This window comes from Thrips palmi, unplaced genomic scaffold, assembly GCF_012932325.1.
Source record: "Thrips palmi isolate BJ-2018 unplaced genomic scaffold, TpBJ-2018v1 HiC_scaffold_16, whole genome shotgun sequence".
NCBI lineage: Eukaryota > Metazoa > Arthropoda > Insecta > Thysanoptera > Thripidae > Thrips > Thrips palmi.
The window spans coordinates 15,981,835-16,006,401 of record NW_023144625.1 but is presented as its reverse complement, the minus strand read 5'-3'; the positions used below and the strand labels follow the sequence as shown (position 1 = coordinate 16,006,401).

The following is a 24,567-nucleotide window of genomic DNA, read 5'->3' as shown; positions in this document are numbered from 1 at the left end:
TCTCTTCCTGAGTAACAACTGATAATAAGTCGGTAAAACCCAAAGAAAATATAATAGTCGCATAAAAGTCATGGTGACAAGTCACATGTGCACAAACAATGAATAAAAACTGTCACAATAACGGAACTGGGACAATTTTGTTTTCCATGGGTAGCAAAAGAAGTCACATTCAAATCACATTCACAGCAAAAATCTGGTCAACAAATCTCATGCATAAAACTCACGGGCATGGACAAACAAAGAGTGGGTTGAGTTGAGGATTTTCAGTTTTGTGAAGAATTATTCTAAGGAGCATTTTAACAAAAAAAAGTCATTTTATATACTGATTCCACTTTTCAAATTTTGCTTTGTATTTGTCCATTTTGGGTTTCCAAAAGTTACCAAACGATATGTAATATGATCTATTTCAAGCAAGTCGCCTCCTGAACACATCTGATGCTAAAATTTTGTACCCCTACTTTTTTACACAGGGATATGCGAGAACACTAGAAGCAAACACATTACAAATTTTTTTTGCAACCATGTTTTCACTCATACGTTTTGAATATGAGGAAATATTTTCTCGCACTGAATGAATTAGAGAGAATGAACTACTGTATACATTACAGTAACCACAGGAAGACAAAAAGTAAATAAAGAAAAACTGAAACTCACAAGTAAAGATATTATTTTATGCCTCCAAAAAATGGAGCTTTAGTAACAAAAAGAACATTTGCTAAGCTAAACAATGAGGTTGAGAAAATGAAAGATTAAGCCAGCATAGACAGACATCACTACTGATTTCTAAACAAAAAAGCTGTGACTACTACCCTGACAACATTTTGTATGAATGTGCCCACATCATCAGTCCCAGACAAACACAGGAGAGTCAAGTCTCAGGATAAATCCTTCATTCCAATCTGTTTCTTGACCCACTACTACCGCAGGGTGAAGGACTCCAAAAATACATCTAAGCCACAGATGGTTCAACTCAAGCTCGTCTGTCTTAAACACTGTAAATACAAAATTAGAATTAATCCCAAAGTGTAAACAGGCTCATATTGAACAGCCAAGTAATCAGTACTGCAATTCACATATTAAGTATCACCACAAATAGAGCTGAGTGAATTCCAAAGTCTCTATCTGCATGCATTGCAAGGTACTGAAGGTATTACTATTCTGTGAACAGGATTGCCAACAAAGGGTTCAACAAACAGTTCCGACTGACAGATATGTGGTAGCACTGTACCATACTGTTCCAAGCCAGCCTTCACAGAATTTAGACCACATGCTTCTTGCATCCTTGAGATATAGTGAGGACGAAGAAATAAAGATTAGGTGCAAAGGGGAGAGGGAAAAGGCATAATTAAATGAACTGAAGAAATGTAGAAATTTCCTTTAAAATGCATGTTAATACCACAGCAAATTCACTTTACTTTTTAAAGTTCTAAAGTTAGTACACAAAATTGATCACAATGCAGGTTCCATCAACCAATAGAGCACCAAACATGCTTGCAAACCATTATCACATTCATATTTAAAGTTCCTTTCGCAATTTTCAACATGTATTGAATGCCCTAGGACTATAATTAATTTGTTGACAAGATGTACGAATAGTGCAACAACAAAAATTTGATATCATGATGAAGAAGTAAAGGTCAGCCAAAAACATTATTCCATAATTCCTAGAAAAAATTGGATGGTTCCCAAGGCAATACTATATTCACATAATTACAGGGCTGGTTTTATGTACAATGTTGCAGTCACTAATGTATCCTGCCAATTTTTTAAAGTTTTTCCATTTTGCTTAGGTAGATGATTTTTCCTTGAATTTCATTTCAGTCATTGGTGAAAAAATTCTGGCCCAAAGTTAAGCTACATCACTATTTGGACCGCCATTGTGTCAGATCCAATTATGACTTATTTACATGTAGTTACAAAATCTACAATCCGTAAGCAAACTGCTGAGATATGACAGGGGGAGCAAAGCATAACACTGGAAGGGGTAGTGAACAAACTTTTCCTTGCATAACTCTGAACATTTTGAATACACCAAAGCTTTTGCCAAAATAATTTACAAAATTGTGGCATGACTAGTATGTGCCTTTAGCACAGGACCAAACTGACTAAGATTGTGCTTTGCTTGTAAAACAAAGAAGCATGAATGTTTATAGACTTACAATTAAAACAATATTTACAAAGTATCTTACAGAAGCATCAAGTTAGACAAAAAGCATCCAATAACAGAATACATGCAAGCACCTTGTGTTGTTGGCGGGATGGCGGGACCTGGCCCTGTCTTGTGCAACCTCGGCCCTTTGCTTTTTACCACATTCAACGATTGTATGCTCTATGTTCTAACTTCTTAAAATATGTACAACTCCTTATATCAGTACTGTACAAACATTTACACTCATATTTTATAGAATGACCTTTACTTCTCTATCACAGCCAAAAGGGACAATATTTATCATTTGTAATCTCCTTATGAGCTTAATTTTAAAATTAAATTTTATCAAGAATGCCTACCTGGCAACATACACTGTAACATAAGTAAACATTTAATTCATTCTCATCTTCCAGTGGTTTGCAACAACATATAACAAGGATAAAATTCATTTTCACTCATTTCTTAATAAAAAATATAAGAATTTTTTAAAAACAATTCATTAGTCATGATTTCCCATATTTATAAGGATTTGGCAGCTACTTTTAAGAAAGCCGAGAACAGCAGGGTTACAGGATAAGAACTTAACAAAAGCTGTTTCTAAACCACAGAGATTGAAAGATGCCCCCAATATTCTAAATCCACAGTATAGTATCCCACAAGGTTCAGAGTAATGTATCACTATTTAAGATTTTTGTGTATTGTACTTTTTTAAAAACCTTTATTTGTAATGCAATTGAAGAATCAATTCATGATCATTTAGGTGGTTCAAAAAGTGCAAAACCTCACACTCCAAAAGGGATCCCAAGCCTTAGTGCTGATGTGATTCACATTAAACGGTGAGGCAAGAAGTACAGTCAAAGCCAATTACAGCTAAGGCTCAATGTAGGAAAATTCTGCTTCAAACGAGCACGAAGGGAATCGGCGGACATCTAGGCTACGTGCAGGCACATAGAACAGATTGGTAGAATTTCTTCTCTGGGCAATAACTATAGATGTATAAGATGATTGTAATTTTTAAAATAACTTCAAAGACACATCATGTACTAAACCTGAATTCTGATTAGGGGTTTTGATTTAAAGGAGGTACACAAATAAAATTGGTTAAAGGATCCACATCAGGGGAGACAAAATATTGACATTGTTTAGCATCAATGGTTGTTCTGTATACAGTTTACCCGTTTGTTCTACAATATTGGTTTCTAATGAAAGGAAAGCCAGACAAGTCAAAGTTCCAATTACATATCAAGACTGTCTAAACATATGCTGCCGTAGCCTTCCTAGTGTGTGGTTGCGCTTGTTGGTTCACATTTTTACCTTCAGATAGAGACACTCCATTTCTCGTGTCTGAGTTTGCACTACCTGATGCTACAGCAGCATAAGAAAACCCACAGCTATTACCATTGGTTGAATGATGATGTTGAGCAAACGTTGTTAATGCTGACTCAGCCATGTCAGTAGGTACATCCATGGAATGTCCATTTGAAGTAATAAGAGAGTTCACATTAACAACAGAGCCACTTCGACGAGAGTTAAGATGGCTCAAAGGGTTGTCAACTACATCAGTATGTAGAAGTGAGTAGCAGCTGGTACAAACTCGGACAGGTTCATAAACCTGCTTATTTGGAAGTGGCATGGTGTTCTCCGAACATTCAGAGCAAAATATTTTACCACAATTCCTGCAATAAACAAAGAAATGTAAGAACATGTCGTTTATTTGAATACAGAAATAACGATAAAGGGATGCAACCTCACACACCCACCTGCAATGGTGCTTGCGACGCACAACGTTGAATTCCCGACTGCAGCGCATACAGTGGTTCGCGGCATAGTCAGGCCACCACAGCACTGGGTTTCCATCAGGTACCTCCTCTAGGGCTTCCCATGAAACATCTGAAGGAATACTTTCTCCAGCTGATGCAGGCTCTCCTGAGCATGCTGACTCCGGCAAAGATCGCTAAAACATGCAAATGGCCACAAAATGTGCATTAGATATATTTATGAGTATGTTTAATTTTAATTTAAGGAATTTATGCATTTGTGTCATTTTTAATTACCACATCATCATTGCGATCCGGATGAGCATGACTGCACTGATGGCATACTTGCTGTGTAAGTGCCATCCTAGTCATGTGCAGATCCCTCTCCAGTGCCTGGACACGAGCCTGCATCAAAATAAATATCTAAGTCAGCACAAGATTACCAGAAGGCAACTCCTAATATCCAGGTAATGTTGGCTAACCTGATTTTCTGCCATAATATGTTGCAATCTAATTTGAACATCACTGTGAGGGGGTGCCAGCCCATCTACATCATCTAGCAACACTTGACCACCTTGGAAAGAAGAGGGTAAAGCCGCTCTTTCTTCACAAGGCGTTGCAGGAGTCGCAGGATAACCACCACTAGGTGTGCCACTATTAAGGGGTGGTGTTGAATAACGTGAACTGCTTCCAGAATGGTCCCTACAAACCAAAGGCCATACATTTTATTATTATTTTTCAAGTAGAACAAAACTTAGTGACTTTGAGAATGACACTTACCGATGGTTATCAGCTAAAAATCTTCTACTATCAGCACATACCCTACACATATCCCCAGCACTTGAGGATATCACATCGCCATCAGGGACACCATTTGTTAACACTGGAGGAGGCATGGAGCCAAGTGCTCCATAAGGGAATGTTAGGGACTGAGGGGTAAGTGAACTACACACCCCTATGGAACTTGACTGTTGCACTATTGGCATCACTATATCCGGAGAACTTGATGGCATAGCAGAAGCAGTTATAGAGGAACTAAAAGTAAAACAAAAATATTTTAAGTTAGAAGGAGAGGTAAATAAATATAAACAAATAACATTGAGTGACAAAATCCAATGAAGTAAGAGCTCTCACCTTATACCATTACAAAGTGGAGTAGCTGGACTAGCAGCAGCAGAGGCACTATGGTTGGCTAACTGATCTGGTGCAACTAAAGTATCAGTTGAACTGTCAACAGATAGGCCCGGCTGAACAGACTCATTCACTTTCCAAACGACCTTTGAAGATTCTTGGAAGTCTTCATTTGAATTATGGTTAGAAGAGATAATACTGCTGTCTAGGCTTGGTACATCCGTATCAGGTAATCTTGAAGTGCACTGTGTTAGTGTTCCAGGACTATCCACTGTATCAATAGAATCATGCACCTCAGTGGTAACAGTTATTTCAGTATCCTCATCATCAGACTGCTCTTCTCTACCATTGCATGGTGAGATTTGTTGAATAGTAGGCAAATTAGTAGATAAACTTGTTAGAGAAAGCTCAGGCACAGGGGACTGAGAAACAGCTTTGGAAAGTTCAAGACCCATTGCATCCTTGCACAGATCTGACACAACTTGATTCTGCACTTCATTTGATTGACCACCACAATCGTCTTGTGTTTCTCCATCTACTTGGTCAGTCTCATCGGTGCTGCCACCATTCACGTATTTTCTGTATGATTACAAAAAAAATCAATTGAGTTGAATTGATGCAGTATGAGAGGCAAGATCTATATATATATATACTTACATATCCACATTAATGCTAGAATCAGAACACCTCCTTGGCTGGTCCGCAAGAGAGCAATGGTTTTCTCGCTCATCACAGGCAGTAATTATATCATCATAAGAACGAGTTTTCACAAAACCATTTGATCGATTTGTGTCTTCAATGTCATCTGGGGCATTTGAATCTTCACTTGTAACATTAGAACTGCCAACAACTGACCCTGGAGCACTGTGGGTGGTTGTGACAGTGTTCACTGGGGCAGGAGCAGTAGATACTATTGAGGTGGCCCTATCAGGAGATCCTAAGTACAGGTTATTCCAGACTTTCAAATCACGAACATGGCAAGATGGCCACAATACCTGCAAAAGTACATTTACGGATTTTATTCATTGACAAATTAGACACACTGATTCCTTAGAACACATGAATGTTGTCTTACCCGATCCTCTGGTAGATATAAATGGTTCTTAAAGCAATCATCTTGTAAAAATTGCCAAACTGAAAATGTCCTTTCTGCAATGCTCAATTTAGTTCGATCAGCATTTGAATTGCACAAGAAAGTGCCAAACATATTTGAATACGTGTGTTGGACTAGTTTCACAAGGTAAGCCTCAGAAAACTCAAACAAACATTCAAACTGACATAGCAGTTGATGGACACAATCCACCCATTGCAAAAACACAGGACATCTTTCATTATGGTCGTCTCCACCGACTCCATGTCCACAACGATCAGCAAACTTATGACCAAAATCAAGCCATTCACGCTCACATAAAACTTGAAATCCCTGGAAAGTAGTTCCAAAACAAATAATTTAAACCCAATTTTGACAAAATATCAATGAGAAAATAAAGAGACAGATACCAACCTGCATAGTTCGATAGTAAGGGTCAAGCAATATCTCAGCTAAAGCAACAATCTGTGGAGTTCTGTCCCAACCATCTGAGCAGTGCACAACAACAGGCCTCCCTTCTCTGTCAAGCGCCTGAGCTACAGTCACAGCAGCTCGCATTAAACCAGACATATTTTGAAGCCATCGTGTCCCCTCAAGCAAGCTGAACCAACTGTTCAAGATACAGAGAGAGAGAAAATTAGTTCATACATGAATGGCACACTACCAAATGTGAGGGATCATAAACAACAATAGATGAAAATCAGCTCACTTTGGATTATCATCTGAAGATGCACACAATGCTCGAAGAGAGTGGAAGCTTTTCCTAATGGAGTGAATATTTGGAAGATTCATGAACTGTATTTCACAAGTGGGGTAGTACTCAGGATATTCACAGCCACCTCCTCTTGCACGATTTGCAATTGCAGTAGTGTAAGATCGAGCATCCATGATTAGAAGTTTCTACAGAAAGAACAGGATAAGGACGCATTTAATGGTACAGCAAACGTAACATTAACTAGGTCAATTTTTTTAAAACACTACAAATGAAGAGAGAACTTACTTTCCCTTGTGGTGGTAGATCCACTTGATCAGGAAGGGAGTCTTTCAGGCTACTTACACCACTTGAACTAGATCCAGAAATATCAGACTGTAAACTCGCATTTCCACCATTTAGTAAAGGAGGAGAGGATACAGTTGATGTGACTGTTGAAGTTTGGACTGAACCATTTAGACAAGTAAAGTTTCCTGGTGCTGTGGCTTCAGCTAGAGCAGATAATGTCATTGTGCTACTAGATACATCAGATGTAACATTATGCAAACGGTCATGAGCACAGGCATCAGCAATGGCCTTTAAAAGGGCTTCGTCCTCTGGAGAGCGCCAACCCAACCAGCCAACTTCTGGCTGAGAGCATCTCGCCAGCGCAGCGCCATTGCCTGTGTGCCTGAAATGAAAATGAGTTGTTAACTGTAAAATAATTAAGATACTCGGCGAAGCAATTTCACACCATGCCAAAAAGGAGGTGCTAGGGGGTTATAATACAGTGACATGACACTAACCTCCACACAACTGCTGGCACCCTGCCATAACTTCTAAATTGGGCACCTTTTTTCAATATTGAGTCAGCAATGCATGAAGGAATTAAGAGTTCTTTAGGATAAGATGAACACAGTTCACCATTTTCATTAGCTTTGGATATACGCCAAGCCCCATGAATATCAAACTGTAGTCGATCCATCTAATGGGTTCCAGAAATACAAGTGAGTTAACAATAACTCCATAATTTCTCAAAGAAAGTAACAGTTAGGAGAATATATACCTCTTTACGGAAATAAGACTGCTCAGGCTGCCTTTTTAAGCGCTGAAGAACTTTCTCCCCGCCCTCCTCTTTAGACCATGCATAGAATGAAAATGCAAAGACATCCTCAATTGATTTTGGAGGGCTGATTGCTCGCAACAAACGATGGAACCACTTCACACAAACATCATTGCTCAAAAATACCAGGCGAACAGAGCGAGCATCCTTGCACAAAACATGGAGATAAAAAATATCCTTAACCTGCAATGCGTAAACAAACACACAGCTCATAAATGCAAAATTAATCAAAACGTTGATAATGTGACAGCCACAAACATGTGTTAAAGCAGACCTCTAATTGTTCAATTAGTCCAAGTGGTATATTGTGATTGGACCCATCCGACATCAGCAGGAATATACGATAGTTTGACAGGACCAGAACTCCATCAGCTGTTCGCACAATGTATTTGGGAGATTCCCCACACACTGGCGTGAATGGAACTGTGAGTCCTTCTGTCGAGGGACCTCCACCTCCACTGTCTTCAATTTGCAATGTTGCTTTGGGGAAGAGCTCTGATGCTATGTTGGATAACGATTGCATACTGGATGGTTGAGGATCACCGGTAGAGAACTCCATGATTAAGCTCTATTAAAGCCTGAAATGAAAAGAATAAAAATATTAGTGCAAGAACAAAAAAAAATGCACAAAGTGCAGACAAAAAAAAAGAAATAATGGACCCAAAAAGAGATCAGGGACAATTTTGATTGCATGATGCATACTAGTACTAGAAATCTTAAGAGCAAGTAATGGAAATCTAAGTAATAAAGCCCAAACTCCTTTTGATCCTTGGCTCGTATAGGTAGTAAGAGAAAAAGGAATTCCGTTACAGAAGTATTAAAGAACTACTTTGAGGTTAGATCATAGCCTGGCACAAAATTTGAAATTTCTGCAAGAGTTTCATTTACATTACAATAATTCTACGGGACAAAGTGAATGAATTCCACGTAGAACAACTGTAGTTGATTAGAACAGGTTGGGTAAACAAATGAAAACTGTCAACTCTAAAATCAAAAGGATGTGTATCAGGACATACAAAGCCAGGGTTCACCAATCCAAACTTTAGAGTTGCTCACACGTAAAAATTTATAAGAGGTTTTAAAATAATGGGACGGAATAGAAGAACTAAGGCACCAAACCAGTAATTGATGTGAGAAAATAAGCCTAACAGTAGGAATGAAATACACCAAATGATGGTTGAAAATTAATCAATGAAATCACAACTAAAGAAAAATTTATGATAAATGCAATAACAAAGTCTGTCAAAAATAAAGATATAACAACTGATATGGAAAATATTACTTAAAGGGAAGAGTACATTTTCATTTGAATGAAAAGGAAGAGGCCAAAGAGTTTGGTGTGATAGATCCCCATAAAGCCTGGGGACTGATCCCATTACTGAATAAGAGAGCCTCGACCTTATGACGAAACAAATATCAAACAAAACTGTTGAAGACAGGTCCAACAGACCGCAATTTAGGAAGCAAAACACGTAAAAGACTTCTGACACCTGTCACCTCTAGGCCTACACCACTAAAACGGAGTTTCAAATTACCTAACCCTATTCTGGGGCATAAACCAAACTCGAAAAAACCAACCCTTCACTAGTCAAAATATTCTGGGCAAAACTAGATCGGAAAGCGATGAAAAACACAAAAGTTGGGATGTATGAACTCTCAAGGTTCTTAAATGTTGGCCGATGGCCTACATTATGTGCCCATGGGCCCGAAGTAAACACAGGCCTTTCCTCCGACTGGTACTCACTGAAAACCAGTAACGAACACGCAGAGAGGTCAGCACTCCTGCCGAGTTAATCCAACGGTAACATTTCCATTTTGGAGCGGCTGTAACGCGAATGGGAGAGACTAATTCTCCACCACAGCTGATTTCCACAGATGAACACCAACACCGTAATGGCGGCCGCGACCCAACATGACGTCAGCTGATTCCACGGGCAGCCAGGCAGGCCGCACGGATCGGCCCAACAAAAACAAAAGCACAGCGCGTCGAGGGGACCGTGATAGTGACGAAACAACGAGAGCGAGACGACGAGCCCGAAGGGAATCAAACCCAATCGTTTGATTCGGGCCAAATTTGACACAGTTTTCTCGACCGCTGCACTTGTGCGTGTAGCCGAGCCTTTCTGCTATCTTTGGCTGTCGTCTGTTCGGCGCGACTCGCGACGAGCCGAGCGCGCTGTCGCTTCGTGTTCCCGCGGAGGCAGTGCAAGGCTTTGGGCTTTGGGGACGAGCTAGCCGATCGCCGAGCGCTGCCATGCGGGCCGAGGCAGCCAGAGGCAAGGTCGCGAACTTTGCACCTTTCCGGCGCTGCTCCCATCAAAGCTGCATAATTTATCCCACTCGCAATAATCCTTCAGCATCGCGGTACAAATGGGGCCGCGATAGCCGCTATCGACAGGGACGCGAGACTGTTTTGGTTTTCATCGTGGAAGTCCCAAGAACAAAGGAAGGCGCGCTGAGGCGCGCTGGGGCTGCGGCCTGCGGCTCGGCCGGACAGACGGACCGACCACCCCCACCCCACTCCCCTGCCCTGTATCGCCCCTTCGCAGTGGCCATCAAATCAAATAAAACGAGTGAACGGAGTGAACGCGGATAACCGTCCGAGGCCTTAATCAGCGGTGGCGCGCGCCAGTCCCATTTCGAAATGAGCGCCCAAACTGCCGTCTTGGAGGCGGCCTTGAGCCTTGAGCCGTGCAAATAGTACAAAAGCGCCCCTGTCCCGGCCTCCTCCGGGCCGCGGCTTTATGCCGAGCTTCGCTTGCTTCGCTTGGTTTGCCTCCACGCTGCTGACGCTCATTCGGAACTGTGGTTTGGTCGCTCCGTCTCCCTCGCACTCATGGGGCTTTGGGCTTTCCGTTGGGGCGCGAGAAAGGTGGAATGGCCCAGCGGCCCAGCGGTTGCTGCTGCTATCGGCCTATCGGCCGCCGGCCGCATCGTGGATCGATCGACCACTGGCACTGGCTGCCATCGGCTGCCATTGAAGACGAAATGAAGGTCATTTGATACGGCGACTTTGGGCGCACGGCCGAGCGAGTCACACAATGCGCCCCACGCCCTTCTCTCTCGCCTCTCGCCCTCCTGGGACGTGCCGTGCCACTGCGAGACAGATAGGGCGGCCCTGCTTGCCTTACCGAAGGTACCGAAGGGCGCGTGCTTAGAGCCGACGACGATCGGCTGACGACGCTCCGCGAGGCTCCGCCACTGCAGTCGTCTCCCTTGGTGACACATTTTGGGCCCAGCCTCCCAGACCCCCGATTGGAAGCAAACGCAGCGCGGGGTTGAGTCTTGAGTCACGCCAGAGGGAGGTGCCACGTACCTCTGCCGAGCGACTTATCAGAGGGCCTTTGTCGTACTGTCTCTCTCCCAGCCCCCAATACACCCCGTGAGTGCGAGAGGGACGGAGCGGAAAGAGTCTGCTGCCGCGCGCGCACCTGGCCTCGGCAGCATATATCTTTGTGATGAGCAGTTTGGGGTTTGGCGAAATTACGTGGACGCAGAGGCGGTGGCGGTGGCCGCGGTGGTGCGCCGTCAAACGGTAAAAGTGCCCCGGCGAGAAGGCCGGCGGTGGGCCCCGCCCCGCCCCGCCCCGCCCCGCCCCGCCCGACTTATCTCTCGTCGCGTGCCCGCCCGCCTTACCGCCTTGCCCGCCCCGCTTCGCCCCGCCACACATCTTTCGGAACAATGTTTGTGTCGCCTCGCCAGAGCGGTGGGGCGGACTTTCGATTTTAAAATAAAAGTGCCAAGCATTAAAAAAAATGTAACTCGCAGAAAAACGGACGCGCTGTCGAAACAAAAAGTTCGTGAGCAGGAGCAGCGCGGCGCCGCCCCCGCCGAGGAGCCCCTGCCAACGGCGGCATAGGCAACCCAGCCGACGGCGAGCGCCGCGCCGGAGCGGGCGGCCTACCTGCCGGGCGATTGCCATTGCGATTAATGGCTCGACCACAAATGATCGTCTGCCTTCCGGGCCCACCCCGCCATATCGGCGATTCGGCCGCTGTCCCAGGCTGCCCGGCTTGACTCTGCTTGACTCCGCCACTTGGTTCGCACCAAGAGGGCGCTGAAGCGAGCGTGGCCGAGCGTGGCATGCGCTGCGCCGAGCAAGAGTAGCCCCGTTTACCAGGTCTGGCTAGGCCCTCTGCCTGGCCCTCGGCCTGGCCGTCGCGTTCCGGCGTCCCCGTCGTCGACACGATAGGCTATCGGCGGCCCGGAGCAGCATGCTGCAGCAGCCAGCGCTTTGGCCTTATCCGCGCACTTGTTGAGGTTGGGGGAGGAGAGGCTGCGCCGGGCTGCGCGGAAAGCTTGCAGGATAAGCAAGCACCGGAAGCAGGACCGGGAGGGCCGGGCAAGTGGGGACGTTTGGCTGACGACGTCCTTCTCCTTGCGAGTCCTGCCAGTCCGGTTCAGAGGGCAGCGCCGAGAGGGTCTTGGCCTGGAGCAGCCCCACCGCCGCCAAGTCCGCCACGCTCGAGCCCCGTCGCGCTCTGGCTCATCTCTGAGGCAGCTTGCGGTCTCTAGCGAGCTAGCTGCCTAGTGATTAGCATAGTGCGTGGGGCCAGACGTCGCCGCCAGACCTCGCCGCCAGACCTCGCTGGAGGACCACGCCGACGTCAACGAGGACCGCGTCGAGGAGTCAGGGCTGAGTGCGTATGGTGTGGGCGCGTGTGTGGAGCCGGGGAAAGGAACGAGCTGGCCGTTTGAGAGTTGCATAGTCGAATTTATTGATACCCAATGAGTACATAGTCGGGGGGCCCCTCCGCGGCCCCCCGTGGGCCGTCAGCCGCGCCGTCCGCGCGGGACGAGTACAATACAGTGTGTTCCCAACAGTTACGAATCAAGGCGAGACTCCTGTCGAACCGAATTGTAGTCTTTTCCTGCCACCACGCACCGCATTCTCGAAACGGGCATCCCGCAAGTCCTATTTTTAAAGTTTTTCAGTTTTTTTTTTTTTACTTTTTGGCTTTGCTTCGACGCGGGGATAGATAATATTCCTTGCTGGTGATGTGCGTGATCAAGAAGGCAGTCAAAAAAAGCCGCCCGCGTCGAAGAGAACTGGGATGCCCGAGCCAAAACCTCATTCCACCCCACCTTGCAATAGTTTAAAAAAAAATTAAAATAAAAATTAGACGAGTGCCCCTCGCCGCGTCCCCCAGCCTCAGCCCCGTGCCGTCTGCTCCGCTACTCCTCCTCTTCCTCCTCGAACTCGCCCTCCTCCTCCGCCGTGGCGTCCTGGTACTGCTGGTACTCGGAGATGAGGTCGTTCATGTTGGACTCGGCCTCGGTGAACTCCATCTCGTCCATGCCCTCGCCCGTGTACCAGTGCAAGAAGGCCTTCCGCCTGTACAGACATGCAAATGGGTTGTATTTTTAGACATTTCAGGCGAGAACACTGTCTGGCCGAGTCGCGTGTGGCCTTCAACTCGTCCTCGGAAGTGGACACGAAATGGGCTGCGATCGCCGCGGTCGGTTTTTATCGCTCCAGCCCAGCCGAGCCCAGCCTACCTGAACATGGCGGTGAACTGTTCGGAAACCCGTTTGAACAGCTCCTGGATGGCGGTGGTGTTGCCGACGAACGTGGACGACATCTTGAGCCCCCTGGGCGGGATGTCGCACACGGCCGTCTTCAGGTTGTTGGGGATCCACTCCACGAAGTAGCTGCTGTTCTTGTTCTGGATGTTGAGCATCTGCTCGTCGACCTCCTTCATGGACATGCGGCCTCGGAAGATGGCCGCCACCGTCAGGTACCTGGGGGAAGGCGCCAAGGCGGGTAAGTGCGGCGCGCGGCGAGGACGGCGAGGGCGGCGCGGGCGCGAGGTGCAGTTACCTTCCGTGGCGCGGGTCGCAGGCGCACATCATGTTCTTGGCGTCGAACATCTGCTGCGTGAGCTCAGGGACGGTGAGCGCGCGGTACTGCTGGCTGCCGCGCGAGGTGAGGGGCGCGAACCCGGGCATGAAGAAGTGCAACCTGCAATAGCACGGCAATGGCACCGGGTTCAAGTCCTGCGTCCTGCCCTTCTTTCCGGGGGACGGGCCGGGCAGCGGCGGTCGGACCTGGGGAAGGGGATCATGTTGACGGCCAGCTTGCGCAGGTCCGAGTTGAGCTGGCCGGGGAACCGCAGGCAGGTGGTGACGCCCGACATGGTGGCGGACACGAGGTGGTTCAGGTCGCCGAACGTGGGCGTGGTCAGCTTGAGCGTGCGGAAGCAGATGTCGTACAGCGCCTCGTTGTCGATGCAGTACGTCTCGTCCGTGTTCTCCACCAGCTGGTGCACCGACAGCGTGCAGTTGTACGGCTCCACCACCACGTCGGACACCTGCGGGCAATTTCGTTCATTTTCCAGCTCCTTGTCCGTTTCACAGTGTCACAGGTTCCGTGCGCAGCACACGCACCTTGGGCGAGGGGACGATGGAGTGCGTGTTCATGATGCGGTCCGGGTACTCCTCCCGGATCTTGGAGATGGTGAGCGTGCCCATGCCGGAGCCGGTGCCGCCGCCCAGGGAGTGGGTCATCTGGAAGCCCTGCAACGCATCGACGCGACCACCAGTCAGCAGCGCGCCCTCATCGCTGTCTTATCTACCCCTTTGGCCGAGTGCTGCGTTTTTAATCTCGCTTTGCGGGGCTGCGGGGCTGCGCGCGGTCCCGCCCCGGCTTGCCGGCGTTGAGACGCCGACTTTCGGGTTCGGGGCGTGCGGGGCGCGCGCGGCCCGATAGCTCGCGAGGAAGTGGTGGCCGCGCGATAAGCGTGCCGGCCGCCTCGTGTCGTGAGCCAGACCAGGACCGCGACGGCGGCCGGCGCAAGGGGCGGCGTCGTTTCCGGTTGGCCGTTGGCGTTCGACCGAGGGGCGGCGCGGTGGCCGGGCCCGGTGGAGGGGGCGTGGGCGTACCTGCAGGCAGTCGCAGCCCTCGGCCTCCTTCCGCACCACGTCCAGGACGGCGTCCACCAGCTCGGCGCCCTCGGTGTAGTGGCCCTTGGCCCAGTTGTTGCCGGCACCGCCCTGGCCGAACACGAAGTTGTCCGGCCGGAAGATCTGGCCGAAGGGGCCCGACCGGATGGAGTCCATGGTGCCGGGCTCCAGGTCGATCATGACGGCGCGGGGGACGTACTTGCCGCCTGGGGAAGCAGCCTGGTTCACCCTCCGCGCGAAAGGCGACAGGCGGGAGGGCAGCAAGCCGAGGGTGCCGAGGGCAAGCCCGCCGTACCTGTGGCCTCGTTGTAGTACACGTTGATGCGCTCCAGCTGCAGGTCGGAGTCGCCGTGGTACGTGCCGGTGGGGTCGATGCCGTGCTCGTCCGAAATCACTTCCCAGAACTGCAATGGTTGGGGTTGGTTTAGTTGAACCCGCGTCAGCGGGGAGGGGGGGGGGGGCGAGGCTCGCGGACCGCGGCCTACCTTGGCGCCGATCTGGTTGCCGCATTGGCCGGCCTGCAGGTGGCAGATCTCCCTCATGGTGGCGGAGGAGGAGAACGGGTTGGAGACGGTGAGGGTGAGGGGCGGGCGGCCTCCCTCACAGAGGAAGCCGGAGCTGGGGCTGGGTCCGGTTAGGGGCTGGTCGGCTCAGCTCCTTTGCCGGTCCGGGGTCGTGGCTAGGTGGGGCGGGGCAGGGCGGGGCAGGGCAGGGGACGGCTGCTGCAAGCTGTCGTGGTCCGCGCTGTTCGGCGTCCCAACGCGGAGTGGCTCTGTCCCAACTGAGGCGCCGTCGCTGGGGATGCAAACCGCGGGGGTGGCATTGTCGTTGCAGTGGAGGGGGGGGGCGGGGCCGTCCCTAAATGCCATTGTCACCGCGGTGGGGGCTGGGTGCGGGGGCGTCTCTAAACGCCATTGTCAGAATCTAGGACACTCCTTCCCTCCATCCCCTTTCTGACGCAACTGACGTCGTGTCTCGCGTTGCATGAGGAATCATAGGGAAAAACTCCCCATGGCCGTGTGCGCAAGAGGAGTGTAATTAAAGTCAAAAGAACTGTGCTCAACTCCACCCAATAATTTTTTTCTTTGCAAAATTTTTGTGGCCATATTTTATTTTTTGCAATTTTTTTCATTTTTTGTTGTTAAAAAAGAAGAAACCTTCTTTGTTATTTGATGACACCAGAATGTGCTAACCTGAATCAGTCACCCCCTTCCTCGTTTCGTTAGGCATGCACCAGGCGCCGGCGGCGCGGTAGTGGTGCATTTGTGACTGCAAGGAGGAGGAGGAGGAGGAGGAGGGCGTGGGGGCAGAGGGAGGAGGGAAGTGCACTCCAAAGTAATCTCTTTGTCTGGCTGCCCTGCTGGTGCTGCTGCCTGCTGGCCGCCCTGCCCTACTGTATGACCCGGCGGGACAGTACTGTACGACCGCTTGCATGCCTGCGCCTGCAGCGGCGCAGTAACAGTGTAACTGGACGGTCCGCGGCCGCGAGATGCGACAGTCTGCAGCCGGCGCAGCAAGGCGCGTCACGTGTTCGGCCTGTATGAGTGTAGGCGACACGGCTATCGAGTGGCTAACGATTGACTTGCGGGAACTTGCGGTGCCACAGAGTCGAGTCGGCCACCGCGCCACCACGCCACCGCATGGAGCCCGGGGCCTGGTTACTCTATGGAAGGGCCAACTGTCATCCAGAATTATTTTTTTTCAAAGAACTTTTTGTTTTACTTAAGATGGTTTATTGACATGTATTTACACTTTTGAGCAGAACCAGAAACTTGCATATCACAAATAAATTGAAAAACTGCAAAAGATGTCCTGCTTCCTCTTCCCCCTGACATGTACATGTTGTGGTAATCTATCATTTCAAGAATAGCTGCTGGATAGCCTGTTGGTGCAAAGAAAATAGAGGATAGGTGGTACAGAGCCCTCTGAAGTTAAACTTAGGTCTTAAACTACCAAACAAAACATACCTTGTTTCCTATCAGATTAATTCTCTTGAGAAGAAGAGCAGCATACGGATGATCCGAATATTGTTTGATAAAAGTAGAAACATGATGAACAGCAACATTGTACAGGACAGGACATCGTCTTTCAACTATTCGGCCTGAATACAAAGTATTAAGTCAGATCAAATTTTAGAAAGGATAAGTTGTATGATAAGATTACTTTAAGTTCTCTTTAAATACCTTTTGCTACAAATTCCAAATAACACGACAGAAGTGAAGGTTCCTTCTCACATGGTTGAAGAAATTCTTCCATGGGGACACCCACCTAAACATCAAGGAATAAGTAATGTGTCACTAAATAAATTTGGATTTTTCAAATTCTGCTGCTTACCTCATCAATGGGTGTAGAAAGTATATGCAAAACAACAGCATTTTCGCCCCAGATCATTCTACGCAACTGAGGATCCTGTTTCTGCTGCAAAGGCAGCAATATAAATGCTCCAAAGAGTGTGTCACCATAAGACACAGCAGAAAATTGCAACAATAACTCTCCATACCTACAGAAAAAATTACAAAAATGAATGACAACATTACACATTTAATAGTATTTTATAAAATAAAAAAGCCTACTTACAAATCATAAAATGAGGAAAGTCCAGGTATATTTTCCCTGAAATTTAATTTGTCCCTCTGCAGAAGTAACAGGTCCAAATTAACTTTCAAGTACCGTTTCACATCACTGTCCAAAAATAGATCAGAACCTGGAGAGAAATTTATTTTTAGTGCAAGACACAGTATCAAAAAGTACAACACAAAAAAAAAGGTAAGAAATCCAAGGCAATTTACCAGCAAGAAATACTAAGGCAAGACGGCACCATCGGGCTGTCACAGAGAGGGGCCTTCTTGCCTTGGGCCAAAGGCATTCCATAAGAAATAGGAATTGTAAAGCTTCTGTCACCACAAGAGCAGTGTCCCGCTCTGAGCACCGGGCCCGGTTCCTAGAACATTCAATATTGCATGAATTCAGAGGTTAATACAAAATGAGTTTAATTTCAACTAAAGAATGGATAAAATTTCCCTTACTGCGCATCATACTGTCCATAGAGAACAAGGACTGGCGCAAAGTGCCAATCAACAGGAAGTGCAGGCTCAGTGCCCTTGGATATGGAAGTGAGACTCATGCGCTGACCAGGAGGCAGCACCTTGCAGAAGCGCACTCCAAGTACATTCAAGTAATGTGACCCAATAGAAGACAACCTGCACAGAAAAAAAATAATTGTTTTTCTTTTTTTTTAATTCCAATGGCATCATTATGTCATGGATAGATTTAGTTAATAAAATTTACCCCTCACCTTTCCAGGGACTCATCAATCAAGTGCGTTTCCTTTTCAGTGTTAATAGAATTCATCCCCCATCTACCGGAAAGATAAAACACCAAAGTAAATAATTGGCTTAAACACACATTCAAAATTTTAAAACAAGCAGCACTTTCAAACTATTACTTGCCTGATAAATTCAGGACTAAAAACAGTGATTGGGAGAAGTGTGGTGATGAGGTACCTATCATTGGCTTGTACCATATCCACCACTCTAAAGGCCAGTTGAGAGTACTTTATCTGGTGATTCATAGTAAAATTTTCATCAGTTTTGAATTATTGAAATTTCCTACGTACTAACACCTAACACTCAATGATTTTTACCTGGCTTCCAGAAGGAACAAGTGATGGCTGAAGCACAATGAGAACTACTAAATGGTGAAGCATGTATACTTCCTGGCGGCAAAACCAATGACTTGAACTGCGCAGGGGCTTTGTTACCAATGCTTGAATATACTTATCTAAAGCATTATTCTCAAGCAAAAGGGACTGGAGCTAAACAGAAATTAAGAAATCAGCTGATGCAAATTCTGTCCCAGACAATCACAAGAAAACTTTTCAAAAGGAAATTCAAGGTTTTACCTTATTGGAGGAGCCAAAGGCTTCACAGAATATTGCCAGGAAACGCAGCAAACCAGACAGAGAAGGATGGGGAGCATGAGGAAGTAGTCCAGGAAGGAGGTTCTCCCCTCCCCATTCCATAGCACCCAACGAAGGGAGATTGGGAGGGTCTCTCTTTGTTCCTATTTCACAAGAACTCAGGAAGAACGAGCAAGACCTGAGAAGGACAATGAATCTTCAGAAACAATTCAATTCTAACTCTAAAACCATGAACATAGTTTTAAAAACAAAAATGTGGACTCACACTAAATTATCAAGCAGCTTCTGTAAACATGAACTTTTACCAAAGGGAAGGACAACCTCATAAACAAGAGATTCTACCTTTTCTAACACACTTTGTGACTCAGCTAAATCCTGTAACAGATGTATACATTTAATTTGCTTGTGATCAACAGGCAGCACATTATTGAGAATAGGTCTGGAATGGTTGTACCTGCTTCCTTGCGCAGTTTGTAATAGCTGCTAGGCAGTTGAAGGTAGCTCCTAACATTTTCACACCTGACCACTTTGAATGAAATAATAATTAATTTAAACTGTGAGCATAGCAGTCAGTGATAGAGAAGTAAATCATTAAGACTTACAGACGGCATTTCTGAAGTTTGGGATGATGCTTGGGTTAGCCATTTACGCTGGCAATCTACCACAAGCTTGGCAAGCTGGAAAACCGGTTTGGGGTCAAGAACATTGTGGTCAGACAGAACAATGTCACACGCTCTTTCTACAGCACCAATGAGAGCAGTTGCAAGTTCATGGCCAGATGGAGAGGCCCCTTGTCCAGCAAGAGAAGTATGCTGGGCGTGGAAGTGTAGCTGACGCATCAGTATTGGGAACAAATCTCTGAAACACAAAGCAGGAATATTTTAAGAAGAATTGATTCAACCATAACCAAAAATTTAAGAACTCGATGACTCACATGATACTTTGGGATGCCAGTCCATAGCTCATAAAGGTTTGCCAGAGATAATATCCCTGTATAACCAAACCCTGGATGTGAGGTAGTTCAGGTGAACTGGAATTAAAATAACTCTGCTATCATATCATTTCCATTTTGACCTTTATAAAAATTGCACTGCATAAAAAGTTAGCTCTACAGCATGATCCTACCTCATGCTGACATAAGTCATCACAGGTTCCATGATATTAAATTTGTCAAGAAGAGTGTTTGCTATTGTTCGAGAATGAGCAGCAAGCACACGCATCAGCCGCAGGGCTTTAGAACTAGGCTCACCATAACCCAGTTGTCCAGTACCAGCTGCTAGAGATGGAATAACTGGCACCAAAAAAAATTATTAACTACATTTCATAAAAGACGCTAAATTAAACTGAGTTTTTAAGACTGCTCTACATCATTTACCATGGGTTGTTAGCAGTTGGTCTCGTATAGTTCTCAGAAGTCCTCCACAGCTCACTACAGCTTCAGCTAATTGACGAGAATGTCGAGCGATTCTCAGAAGCAAGTCCAATACTACATCAGGAGGCCCCTTAAGTACATCAAGAATGTAACTGAAAATGCAAAATAAATACGTATCAATCATGCCTTAAGTTCTGAAAAATAATTTAAAGGATATAATTACTCACCCTAATCTTACAATTAAATTAGTGCGCTCTGCTCCTCTCAATACATCTAGCTGAATAATCTCAAAATCTTTCAGTTCAGCCTCATGTTCCTTCTGCTCTTGAATTTTCTTTGCATCTGTCTCCTCATAGGGAACTTCAAGTGTGGGATTCTGAAGGCCTCCTTCACAGCCAAGGAAGTAGTCAAAACTAGCCTTGGAAAAAAAATTTCTTTTGATATTTTTGACATGGTTATCCACACATGAAAAATCAAATTTAGGCACACACACACACCAAAAAACAGGAAGAACATTGTAAATTAATTTACCTCATCTGGTTCATTGAAAAGGAGATTTCTCATAGCAGTCATGGCAGCAAAGACAACTGGGGGGCTTATATCATCCATAGAAAAACGGAGTAAAAGAAATATACTAGCATCCAATAATTCTTTAAGAATATTTTGCTGCAGAACTTTATCATAAATTCCAAGTTGGGCTTTGAGCAGAACGTTTCCTAAGGAATTCAGCCCCATTACTCTCTGCTGTAGGACTGAGCTCCGACTCAACTGCATCAATTCCTGGAGAGTGTAGCCGGGCCTTTCCGGCTCATCCCCATGGTGGTGTAGACCTTGATTCACCTCCAACTTTTCATCGTTGTACGGCAACAGAAGACCTGTCATATTTAATTGCACAGTAGGTCAGCAGAATAGGACAAATAATTTTCAGAAACTTTGCAAGGAGACTATGTTTGATGTTACCTTGAAAATCAAATCTAGCTGCGTATGGTTCATCGGGGCCAGGAGCTTTCCTTGCAGGGGGTAAATCTTTCATCCATTCCAGTTTATCCTTTTCAACAACATTCATATGAAGCCACTGTTTTGCCTGGTCTGGATTGATAGGTAATGTTGCTAACAAATCAGTCTCTGGGTCTTTGGGCTGTGAAGGGCTTTGCGGTGCGGTAAAAGAATTAGAGAATACTTTCTTCCTTGACGGAGTTGCTTTTTGACCAGCTGACGCCTCCTTTTCTAAAGGCAATGCAGCTGACTTCGCTGATGGCACATTAGCATCACTTTTAGTCTCCAGTGCAGGCTTCAAAGTTTCGTTTACAACATTTTGATTAGATTTTCGTCGAGACTGGAGGAACTTAATTGTACTTGCACTCAACTGAGACATGAGTTTCAGTCTCTCCTCCTCAATTTCTTGAACTGACAGCTTCTCAAGCTGGGCCACATTCTGCTCATGAATATATTGAGCTTCCTTTCCCATGACAATGTAGCTGTGCTCTCCAAATTTATTAACTTGTAATGAACTTTGTTGTTCAGAGCCAGCAGTTCGTTTCGCATTTCCTCGTGATTTCTCCATACGAAGAGCAAAGAGGCTCTTCTTCTTTGGTTGGCTGGACTCGTTTTCTTTCGCAAAGGAAGATGTCTCCTCAGGTCCGGCAGGGGCGTACACAGCACGAGGATCAGAAATCCACTTTGGCGTAACAAACTCCTTGTTAGGGGATGTTTCAGTCGGCTGGGATGAGCATGATGGTGTAGCAGTAGTATTGCTAGCACCCGTCAGTGTAGGGGTGGGTTTCCGATCGTCTAAGAAGGAAATGAAAATACATGTATCCATAAAGAAGGAACTAAAAATTTTGTAAACAAAGTTATAGGTTATGGTTTGGTCATAAAATCCCCCAAACCTATTCTAAAAATTAAACAAAAGGATCATACCGTTTTCATTAGTGCGATTCATCTTTATTATGTGAACAGATGGCTTTTGTTGTTTTGCCAGAAACTCTTCTTGAAGCTTCATAAGCTCCTCGTCCGTGTCTCCACGACCGGGGCGGCGAGGGGCTGACATTTCGAGGTGACTCGAGATAAGAATAAGATAAAATGACCCTAAAATAAAACGGCACAAGGGCAGACCACTTTCTGTCAGCTGTCAGACGAGTAGGAATAACATTTGATGAAATCATTGACAGGGACGGTTCAAAACAAAGCGCCTGCAGCCAGCGTGCAGCAGATGACAGACGGGCTCGTTCCGTGGCGCCACCTTGTGGCCAACGTCTGAACTAGGCAGCAGCCTTCGACTTCCGGTTCCGGTTGGAGCGCGAACCTCCGCGCGACCGATTTCAAAGCCACACAGCAGACGAGACGACTGGACCAGACACGACCCGTCCCGTCCCGTCCTCGGTCCCCGCCTCGCCCGACGACTCGATTCCCCCTCCCCCGTCGCATCGGTGACCCCCACTGACGAGACGAGCCATCAATTAGTGATTTACGTGGATTTCGGCGAGACTGGACCGGAGAGCGGGCAGGGCTCGCGGGGCTGCAGGCCGAACCGGTTGCTGCGTGGCGTGGCGTTGCGTCGCCCCACCCCGCAGCCTACCTTTACCCTTATCAACATCAAGCCGCCGCGCCATGCCGTCGATGGCCAACAAATCACATTTTTCTTCTTGAAAGCCTGTAAGTATATCCAACATGCGGCGCGGGCCCTCTGATGTTGCGCCATACATACGCGCTGCGCTGCGCTGCCGGCGTCTGGGCAGTGCAGCGCAGGCAGGCTGTGCAGGCCGCCCGCATTCTTCACGATTTCGCGTAATGGATTTCCCTCTAGGAGGCTCGGGACTCGACGGCGAGATTGTTTGATTTGGAGCCGAGCCGAGGCTGCCGCCCTTGCCTGCCTGCAGACTGACTCCGAGGGTCGTTTTCCTCGCTCTGTCTCGCTCGCACCCGCACGGGACGTCCCATGATTGCGAGAGAGACAGAGCGACCAAAACGGAATGAGTGTGCCGCACGGCGCAAAGCGCAAAGCGAAGCGCCACCTCGCGGCTTCATCGTCTGTTTCTTTAAAAGGCGCAAAGCCAGCAATTACGGCAGCCCTTCCATCAGTCCATCTCCCAGCTTCCAGCATGCTTCCAGCGCGGCGGCACAGCCATGGCGCGGCAGTTCCGAACGGTGTTCGTCGCCTCTCGCGCCCCTCTCGGACGCCCCACGAGTGCGAGAGAGATGGAGCGAGGGGAGCATTATTGCTCGGCATCAGCCTGCAGGTCCTGCAGGTCCTGCAGGTCGCCGAACTGCAGTGCGATGCAATGCAGGGCACGCGGGGGGCCTCTTGGCCTTTTGGCCTTTTGGCTTGGGCCCACCCGGCCCTTGGTTGCCGGCTGCTAGAGTCCCATTGGCGGGAGTTCGAATTCAATCCCCCCTCCCTCTCGGCCACATCTCCAAAACGCCTGCCAGCGCGGCCCGGGCGCGGCCACAGTGCTACAAGGCTGTACAAGGCTCGCACCCTCGCTCACACCTCTATAAAAGTTTACAAGGCGCAGGTACGACGACAGGTGGGAATAAAATTCTGACAAAACATTTCCCGGGTGTTGTGAGTGATTAGCACAGCCAGCCGGGCTGGGCGCGGAGCGCGGAAGGGACGAATTAGCTTTTCGGCGCCTCCAACACTTCCACCATGTCGCAGCCAGGACGCAGCGACGCAGCCCGGAGAGGAGCAAGGCAAACACCGCTTTCCGAGTATCGTCTGCTGTTGTAGGGTAAACGCTACATTCCTCACGCGTCAGTGGAAGAGAGGGGGAGGAGAGAGGATGTGGCCAGTGTGCAGTGCAAAGGGTTGACTGCGGCCTGGGCGTGAGGCCTATGAGTGCACCCTTCCGAAGATTCCCTCAAAAATTGATCCCAAAGCCAACTACACTGTCGAAGCAGTGTGTTATTTTTTCCAGTGCAGTTGGTACGGTCATCCCGCTTTTTCACACGCACGCTCGCATGCTGCTCGCGGGGCAGGCGGGCTGCGGGTTGGCTGCGGGGCTGCGCGCCGGGCGCCGGGCCAGGCCAGGGTTGTAAACTTTACAGGGACCAATTAAACGTGTTAAGTCCTGGCCCTGGACGTGACGTGCACGTCGCGAGGGGTCAGCACGCCGACGGCCAGCCGAACGAGGAGCCGAACGAGGAGCCGAAGGCAGCCAAAGGCGCGGGAATACGGGAGGGATCGGGGCAGCCCGGCGCAGCAGCGAGCGGGCCGAGTCGAGATTATGATGATGAGCCCCATCTTTAACTTCTTTACAAGCATGACCTTCAGGCCAGCCCTCGGTATCCCTACCAGGTCAAGCCCTAGCGCGCTAGCGCTGCCTGCGTGTGTATCTGATGCGTCGCGGCGGCGGCTCTGTGGCGCGGCAGCCGCGATGCGCGCGTTTAGCGGGGCAGGCAGGCCAAAGGCAGGCAGCACGGTACTTGGACG

At 47.7% G+C, this 24,567-nt stretch overlaps 3 protein-coding genes across 3 annotated transcripts; all 3 read right to left on the bottom strand.

Annotated features, from left to right (window-relative positions):
* Positions 1 to 1,359: 1,359 nt before the first annotated feature.
* On the bottom strand, positions 1,360 to 10,117 carry LOC117643100 (myotubularin-related protein 3). Its single transcript, XM_034381775.1, has 15 exons — positions 9,686 to 10,117; positions 8,216 to 8,519; positions 7,885 to 8,124; positions 7,625 to 7,803; positions 7,128 to 7,509; positions 6,837 to 7,027; positions 6,542 to 6,737; positions 6,113 to 6,460; positions 5,695 to 6,032; positions 5,041 to 5,616; positions 4,687 to 4,941; positions 4,389 to 4,608; positions 4,204 to 4,311; positions 3,910 to 4,103; positions 1,360 to 3,825 (listed from the first exon to the last, which is right to left on the bottom strand). The coding sequence occupies exons 2-15, from the start codon at positions 8,498 to 8,500 to the stop codon at positions 3,402 to 3,404; spliced, it is 3,936 nt and encodes a 1,311-aa protein (XP_034237666.1). The 5' UTR covers positions 8,501 to 8,519; positions 9,686 to 10,117; the 3' UTR covers positions 1,360 to 3,401.
* Positions 10,118 to 12,640: 2,523 nt separating this feature from the next.
* LOC117642508 (tubulin beta-4B chain-like) lies at positions 12,641 to 15,570 on the bottom strand. The gene is made up of 8 exons (XM_034380756.1): positions 15,330 to 15,570; positions 15,140 to 15,248; positions 14,824 to 15,050; positions 14,329 to 14,457; positions 13,990 to 14,252; positions 13,763 to 13,903; positions 13,441 to 13,683; positions 12,641 to 13,276 (listed from the first exon to the last, which is right to left on the bottom strand). The coding sequence occupies exons 1-8, from the start codon at positions 15,384 to 15,386 to the stop codon at positions 13,117 to 13,119; spliced, it is 1,329 nt and encodes a 442-aa protein (XP_034236647.1). The 5' UTR covers positions 15,387 to 15,570; the 3' UTR covers positions 12,641 to 13,116.
* Positions 15,571 to 16,554: 984 nt separating this feature from the next.
* On the bottom strand, positions 16,555 to 22,445 carry LOC117642663 (RNA polymerase II-associated protein 1). Its single transcript, XM_034381078.1, has 21 exons — positions 22,056 to 22,445; positions 21,096 to 21,926; positions 20,667 to 21,010; positions 20,363 to 20,553; positions 20,139 to 20,287; positions 19,889 to 20,054; positions 19,698 to 19,793; positions 19,366 to 19,621; positions 19,218 to 19,289; positions 19,029 to 19,138; positions 18,746 to 18,941; positions 18,488 to 18,658; positions 18,294 to 18,403; positions 18,140 to 18,202; positions 17,871 to 18,044; positions 17,634 to 17,785; positions 17,422 to 17,548; positions 17,179 to 17,344; positions 17,028 to 17,112; positions 16,812 to 16,945; positions 16,555 to 16,726 (listed from the first exon to the last, which is right to left on the bottom strand). Exons 1-21 carry the CDS (start codon positions 22,183 to 22,185, stop codon positions 16,700 to 16,702), a joined length of 3,750 nt encoding a protein of 1,249 aa, XP_034236969.1. The 5' UTR covers positions 22,186 to 22,445; the 3' UTR covers positions 16,555 to 16,699.
* Positions 22,446 to 24,567: the final 2,122 nt, after the last annotated feature.